We start from the raw sequence: 8,268 nt of genomic DNA on the forward strand, positions 1-8,268 counted from the left end.
CGCCCGTGGAAATATTCTGAAGCGGTGTTATTGAAAAGATATGAAAGTTTGGCTTGGAAATCGCGAGTTAATTGATAGAAAGACGTTTCAAGACGGGGGAAATACTTGACAAGAGTTTCTCGAAATCAACTCTTTCAGTATCAAATTTTCGTGATTATTCTGATATGTATTTGGAATAGTAATTATTTGAAACACGTATCCGAGTATAAACTTATTCGTTTACTATCAGCTACTATCGTAAGCTTCACTGTCAGAATGAGAAAAATAAAATAAAATATACATTTAAATTTAAAACTGCACAGAGAGTTTGAACAGAGAGATTAACCACATTTTGCTAACAGTGAATACCAAACAATTAAAATAATTAACCGCGAGAAAAATGTGATGCAATATCAAACCAGTTTTCCGTTGTAAGTATTGTATATAGAATATCAAGACTATACCTGCTTGTCAAAGACTGAAATGCAATATTCGTCACAGATACATGCAGTACCTTTGAAAGTTTGAAAGTTAGAAAGTTCATGCGTTTCCGGTCGAACGTTTCCATATTTCCTTACGCTGCATAATTCATTCGTAATTATCCTTTTATTAATTCTAATTAGTCTCCTGCCTTTTGTCACGATCGTGCCTATATTTTAAGCGTTCCATTTCCGTCTCTCCGTTCTTAAAATCCACCAAAAAAACTGTCGATGAGATGCGTATTTTCTTTCCAAGTTTCGCAGGAAAATGGAACAGTAAAATACATTCGCAGTTTAAGAAACGTTTAACCACGTTGCGCTGACAATTGATTGCGGACCATAACGAGTGACCGAAACCGTATACAATAATTCGTCGCTTACTTTTTGCTTTGAACTCGTCGGTACCGATATCACTGGATAGAAATTACTGAGACGTAACAAGTTCATTGTTTCATTACTTCTCAATCATTTTGCCCAGTTTATACTTAAAACTGAGAAAACGTTGCAACATTTGAAAACAAAACAGTTCTCGACGTGCGTGGCTTGAAACTCCTTATCGCTTGACACTTATTTCGAAACGACGGGAGTTCGTTCTATGCGTTCAGCGAAATTTGAAAAATCCGCCATCTTCGTACGACCGCGATTTGTCGCGGCGTGCGTTTCCGCGCTAGGATTTCGCGTGGCCGGGGTCGGTGATAGTCGGTGATAAGCCCGGAAGGACGAAATCAACCGCGGTCGACGATGTCAGCATTCGTGCCGCCGGTCCCCTCCTCTCGGTACAACAGTCAGCTCGTGCATACTTTCCTGGCCGTCTCGCGACGCGACGCGACGCGGAGAGCTGGTACGCGAGAGTTTGGCCAGCAGCCGCAGCCGACTAATATCTCGTTCTTTTGTTGCGTTTCAGCGACAATTCGCCGTGGCTGCGCTCGCAACGAATTTCAGGCTGATTATTCGGGGCGGTGGAGTGACGTCGGTCGGCTGGATTAAAATGCTGCTAGTAGGACTAGCAGCGGCGGCGGAAACGCGAAGGGAGAAACTGTCGAGAAAGAGAGAGAGAGAGAGAGAGAGAGAGAGAGAGAGAGAGAGAGAGAAAAGGGGAATATACGGCGCACTACCCTCGGGGAGTAAAGTTGCTGCTTCTTCCTTCCTTCCTTCCTTCCTTCCTTCCTTCCTTCCTTCCTTCCTTCCTTCCTTCCTGACACGCCAGGAAGGCCTGTTTCCGGCTTCCGCGTTTTATAATCGAAGATGATGGATCGAAGATGCGTCGATTTGGAACAATTAGGCGCGACGAGAACCAGAGAAGCGACGCACGCCGGCGAACATTTGAACGGGACTAGGCGCGGAATTGAAAGCTGAATTTCGACAGCGTGAACTTTTGTGAATTACAAGTTGCGCGTTAGACCAAGACCTTTCGCGTTTTATATAAATTGCGAGCCACATTGGAAAATTGATTGCAAGAAATTTTGAAACTTGTGGGAAGATTGTTGTATGAAATATATTTTCAGGCTGAAGGCAAATATCTTTCTCAAATTGCCTCACGATGCAAAAGAATATTTCTCGCCCAACACGAATGGTATGAAATCGAAAGGCCAGAACAACTGGTGAGAATATTCTTTTCAACATCTTTTCAGAGATCATTGATGCTTCTTCCATACAACTTTGCATTTCTTTTTTTTTTTTTTTTATTGCTGGTAAAAAGTACCTTTCGTACATAATCGCGTGTTTAATCGTTCAATTCGCGGGAAGGAAAATAAATCATGGCGATTAACGTTTCGCAGGTAGAAAGAAAAAGAAGAAGAAAAAAAAAAGAGGAAACGTAAAATACCGTTGACTTAAGACGAAAACGAGCAACGACACACGCATACACACAGCGTAAAGGTGTCCCTCGCGCTAAAGGGAATACACTTTCGGAAGCTAAAGAACGACGATAGCTCGTGAAAGACGTAGAACGGCCGGAGAGCGCGGTCGTTAGCGCGTTTTACGGCGGCATTAAGCTTCTCTTAAACGACGCACGCAAAGTGCTCCTTTCCACACCCCCTGGCGATCCTTTCTCGTTTCTGCCGGCGTGCGCCATATTCGTCTCTCTATCCGCCTCGTCGATGCGCTCGCCGTTTTGGTTCATCGCCATGTCCACCTATGACCGACAGTAGGGGAGGAGGAGAGGTGTTCGCTATTCGTCTTTCAGCTTTCGTTGCTTCTTCCCGTCTCGTCCTTCTCTGCACGCGTCGTTCCGTTTGTAGGAAGGAGAGTAAAGCGCGAAATCGCGAGAGGGAAGCAGGTCGAAATTCGCGACAGCGAGGGAGGGAAGTCGGAAAAAGAAAGAAAGAAAGAAAGAAAACAGAAAATATGAAGTAGGATGGAGAGACGAGGATAAGAATGAAGGCAGGAGAGAATTTGTTTGTGACAATTTGCATTCGAGAAACAGAAATATAGAGAGCAAATAAAATATAGAGTGTCGAAAGGAGAAATTGGGGAAAGTAGAGAGTTAGAGGGTGGAATCGAGGTGGAAAGTAGAATATGCATTTGAGAGATATAAATATAAATGTGACGAGTGTCGAAAGGGAGAATTAAAGGGAGGAACAAGAGAAGAAAATAGAGAAAAGAATGTTTGAAAAAGTAGAAGGAAATGTTTATGATAATTTGAAAGAGGAAAGATATAAATATAACGAATTGAGCGAAGAATTGAGAAAAGGAAAGAATTTGAGGCAAAGGAGGTAATATAAAGGAAGAAGAAAATAAGAAAAAGAAAAATATATATGAGAATATTTCCATTCGAGAAAGGCAAAATACAAATGTAATGAATGAGTGAAAAGTCGAGAGAGGAAAGGAGAGAACCAGAGGCAAAGAAATAAGGAAATAGAAGGGGAAAGTGGAAAAGCGACTAGAAAAAGCTGGCTCAAAAAGAAGATGGAAATCCTTTTGCCCCGATCCTTCCTTTTGGTTTTTCTGTTCCCACGATTCATTCTCTTCCTCCCTCGGCGATCCTTCTTTCGCTCGTTCTTCTCTTTACAGTTGCGCGGTTTACGAGGAGCACCGTGTCGTAAACTGGGGGAGGGAGCAAAGGGGAAGCAATGCAAATAGCAACCTAAGAAAGAAAGTAGGTATGAAAAAAGAAAGGAGAACAAGAATAAAAAATAGAAAGAATGAGGAAGCAGAGAGGGAAAATAAAAAAATAAACTGGAAAAAATAAAATGAGAATCAAAAGGAAGAATCAAGGAGAAAGCTTGGATTAGGAGAAACGTAGGATATAATTTTTTCAATTGATTTTTAATACTTTCAACTGCTACAAAGTAACTTACTAGTAAACTTCTTACAAATCTTTATATCTTCATCGCCATAGTCGATTGATTAATCGTCTCCTAATTCATTTTTATACTATCATTTATTCACATTATTTATTATTTATCTTACATTCATATTTTTTATGTCCTAATGAACTAAAATTGTCATCGTTTGCACTTAACTCGGCCAAGTCAAGTTATATTTCATCTACCTTTCTTCTTTCCTCTAATCACCATACTTTACCTCGCCCCTTAAATAAATAAATGACACAAACAACCCAAGGAAACAACGAAACGAGGAACAAGAGCCGAGAAACATCAACGATAGAGTCGAATTTAATCGCTAACTGATTGCGGACCATAACGAGTGACCGAACCGTACGGTAATAATTCGCCGGTCTCTCTTTGAACTCGCCGGGGTACGATATGACTGGATAGAAATTATTCAGAAGTAATAAGTAAATTATTATTATTTGCTTCGCCTGAGTTGTACACTCAGAAATATACACAGAACTGTGGAAATATTTTGGGACCAAAAATTCTCGACGGCGCGTGGCACGTGATCTTCCAGCGCAAGACGGTTAACGAGAAAGTTTGAAGGAGAAGCGGCTAGGAAGGAAGCAGAAACTCGATCGTCCAAGGAGGACACCCGACTGGGGGGTGGGGAATAATGAAATAGAAAAAGCGACTGGACGACCGAAGTAACCGAACTCCGGAGAACCAACAAATCGACGAGAGAGAGAGGGAGAGAGGGAGAGGGAGAGAGAGCACACGTGGAGGAGCCGGAACGGCGAGAACAAAGTGCGCGATTGAACTCGTATCCGCGACAGAGATCAGACGTCGACTGGTGGGCGTGTATAGATACATATAACGCGCGCAGGTAGACAGGCAGGTACGCGTGCGGCCCGCAGAGGAGAACGGGATTGTGGAAAGGGTGAGAGAGAGAGAGAAAGAGCAGGAGAAGCCAGAAAGAGACAGGCGAGGGAGAGAGAGAGAGAGAGAGAGAGAGAGAGAGAGAGAGAGAGAGAGATGGCGTGCAGGAGGAAAGGAGGGAAAAGCTGGAGGAACGCGGAGGGCACATAAGTCCGGCGCTGACATCGTTGCAACCCTCGCGTCGGACTCGAGTATCGACAGATATTTAAATGAATATTCCTCGGCTGTTAGGGATCCGCTCTTTGAAATCAAAGCAGAAGGTACAACGGTTCATTTAGACGTCCGCCGATATCCCGCGCCAGCCGGACCCGCTGGATACAGGATTTCGCTTGTCACGTCATTCGAGCGGGGGGGAGGGGAGGTTATCGTCGAGAGACCGGCACGATTCCCTGGCTAGAGGCTATCGGGGGAGAGAAAGAGAAAGAGAAAGAGAAAGAGAGAGAGAGAGAGAGAGAGGAGTCGCGTGTGTCCCTCGAACGACCCCGTTTGTCCGGGACACGCACGCGGACTTGTACTTTATCCGCGTCGGTTATCCGCTTTCGGAACGACGCGATCGTTCGATACCCTCCGCCTTCTGTCTCGAGCGCGCTCTAGAACCAGGTAGAGATTCGAAGCATTCCTTTCCACCGCGCTTAGCTTCCCTCTTCCATCGCCGTGTTTTTGCGTTTCGAGGTGAGTCTTGTGAGTCCATCTTCGAGTCCTCGAAATCTGATGTACGCAGCAGCGATGGTTTTCGGAGTGGTTTCGTGTTTGAAGTTTCCTGGGAATCCGATCAGGGAAAGAGAGAGAGAGAGAAAAGAGATTCGAGACGAGGGTAATGAGCGAAGTGAAGGACACGAGAAGTGAACAAATAGACAAAATTTGGATGTATAGTAGAGATCGAACTGTTCTTCGCACGAGCGAGCTTTCGTCAAAGGCGCGAAATGTATTTTTTAGCCTGTTTTATAAATTTGATGATTCGATACTGGTACGAGAAGAGAGGACTCAGAGTGGTTCGTGGTCTTTAGAGCACGATTACGGTGGATGGATAAGTTTTCTGAGAATATGGACGAGGAAAGTTTATACTTTGAGATTACATTTTTAACAAATGTAGACAAGTGGACGAAATTTTGACGTTGCCATGAGATTAGAAAGTAAAATACCAATTACGTAATAATAATTACGTAAAGTTCACACTTTTCTTTTTAATTTGTTACAAATAAATAAGTTCAAACGTATGTCAACCTTCTACTTTCGTAATTACACTTTTCTTTTTAATTTGTTACAAATAAATAAGCTCAAACGTACGTCAACCTTCTACCTTCGTAATTTGTATTAGACAACAGATATCTCAATTCCAGTAGAAAATTGTCTTACATTCTCTAAGCAACACTGTACTATTACATATTTACCTCGTAATTTTTCACTTTGAAATCTCGTATAAATACGCTCGTAAAATCTAATGATTATATGATCTAACGATGATAGATCCTTCCTTCGTATGTATCACCTTTTTTTTTTTTTGTCCAACGAGTAACCTCTAATCAAAGCTTCTCTCTAGATCAAACAGTTATTAACAAATAATCTATACGATGCATTCAATGTGAATCCTGTGATGATCGACCATAGTAACTTCAGCCAGACCATGCCAACGATTCGTCCACTGTCGTCCACGCTCGACCAAACGATCCTCTCGTTCTCGACGAGGTGAAAGCACCGACTCCAACCATCTGGACGACCTTATCTGCCAGCGCGGACCGACGTCCCGAAGAACACGGATATACCTAACGTTATCGCGTCGAACGGACAACGATTTCCCATCAAAACGTTTCGTCGGATACGTAGGTACGTAGGTCGCAGGTGTCGTAAATCAGCCTAAGGTAGAACCGCATTCACGTTTGGAAACGAAAGGCGAGTCGAACGAACGAACGTAGAAACGAGCAACGAGCACCTCGCGTCTCCTGTTCCTCGCGACAATTGCGCGCAGAGCAACCAGCGATAAATCTCTCCGGGCATTTCTAATTTTTCCACCGAAATGCACGCACGTACGTACATAGGAACGCACACACGCGAGAGAGAAAGAGAGAGAGAGAGAGAGAGGGACTGTGTGACAGCGCCGCGTGCCGCTGTTCCCGACGTGTCTGCCACGATTTTGGTTCTCCAATCGACGTGGCCTCGTCTGAATAACGAAACACACGTTGCACACTTGTTTCCGAGAGACGCGTCAGATATTAGCTCACGACGTACGTTTTTCTCGACGATCGTCGCTAAATGACGCTTGGTTGATTAAACTGAGATACTCTCTTATTATTTCTATCTTTTTTTTTTCCCCCCTCGAGAAAATAATAATAACTTTCCTGTACAATTGTCAAACACGTCGTAGCAGTCAGATGTAATGAAAAGTAATGACAAGTAGTAAATAGTATTTGTAATAAGTATCAAGTACAAGTAGTTTCTGTAAAACGTAACGACAAGTAATAAATAGTATATGTAAATGAAATTCATACGATAAAATAAAGTGTTGCTGAGTATTCCAAGTGGAACGATTCATTGTTCCTGGTTATTTAACAATGTTCGTAAAGGGTCTGTGAAATCACGCGAGATCGAAGTGATCCAGCGATCGTGAAATTAGAAATCGCGTAATCTGATTTCCGTTTTCGAGAAATCATTGTGAGTGACTCCGTCCTTGCTGATTAACGAGTCGCAGTTTCAAACCAACCGGGACCAGGAGGAACGGAAGGGAAAGAGCCAAGAGTTTAGAGCTCGACAAACAACTATTGCGCACCATCGTTCGAAATTTGTCGAGCCCTCTGTCAACGTGTACGTAATTACACATCGAGTATCAAAAATTCTCTACACTAGCTCTTCTGCACCTACGATTAAGCAACAAAGCGTTCGTGTAGCTTCGGACGAGAGAGTGGTGTAGTCGGACACATGCAAGATTCCAACACGAACGAAAAGAATTCTTCATTGAAAGATGGACGACAAACGCTCGATCGAGAAGGAAGATCGAAAGCATACAAACGAAAGGTAGAAGAAACGCGGGACTACGCTACCTACGCGTGTGTTTATTAGGCAACAAGTACACGCTGCTACGTAAATTAAAAAAAATTGCGTGCAAACGAGGGATACGCTGGTGCGTGCTCGTGCGTATTCTGAGCTACTGGGGGTGCGTTGCTTGGTTTGAGATATTTACCGGTAAGATTATCGCCGCGTTGCTGCGGCCACCGAAAAGAAGGCCTCGGCTGCTGCTTGCTGCGCATGTCTCCCGTCCGGTGCGGCGGCTGCGGGCCGCTCGCTTTTCAAACGATCGGAGACCACTACTTACCTGAAAGAGAAAAAGTCACAACGGTCAGAAAAAAAAAAAAACATTTCGTTCCTCCGCGAGACTGAAAGTTTATTCCAAGCCCGCTACGAGTGGACTGGGAATTGTTGGACTTGTTAGTTGCAACACGCGAAATTTCGGGCCAAGTGACTGCTCTCATTCGGCAAACGAGAATTTTACTTATTTACTTGGTGTTATATTGTCGATGTTGTTACTTGATTATTGTTACAACTCGTACCTCGTAATTGCGATACTCTTATGTAATTTTGGCATTTGAGAGACATACGGGTGC

The 8,268-nt window shown here is 43.5% G+C and overlaps 1 protein-coding gene across 2 annotated transcripts in view; it reads right to left on the reverse strand.

The window, feature by feature from the left end:
• LOC122535441 (protein tiptop) overlaps positions 1-7,982 on the reverse strand; it is a 59,687-nt gene extending 51,705 nt beyond the window's left edge. For both annotated transcript variants that reach the window (XR_006308173.1, XM_043666975.1), the window contains exon 1: positions 7,848-7,982. Coding sequence is in view for 1 of the 2 variants with exons in the window: in XM_043666975.1 (XP_043522910.1) it covers positions 7,848-7,914 (67 nt within the window). In the remaining variant the exon portion in view is untranslated. The remainder of the gene's footprint in view (positions 1-7,847) is intronic.
• Between the last annotated feature and the right edge of the window lie 286 nt (positions 7,983-8,268).

Source organism: Frieseomelitta varia, unplaced genomic scaffold (genome assembly GCF_011392965.1).
Source record: "Frieseomelitta varia isolate USP_RPSP 00005682 unplaced genomic scaffold, Fvar_1.2 scaffold_723, whole genome shotgun sequence".
Lineage (NCBI taxonomy): Eukaryota > Metazoa > Arthropoda > Insecta > Hymenoptera > Apidae > Frieseomelitta > Frieseomelitta varia.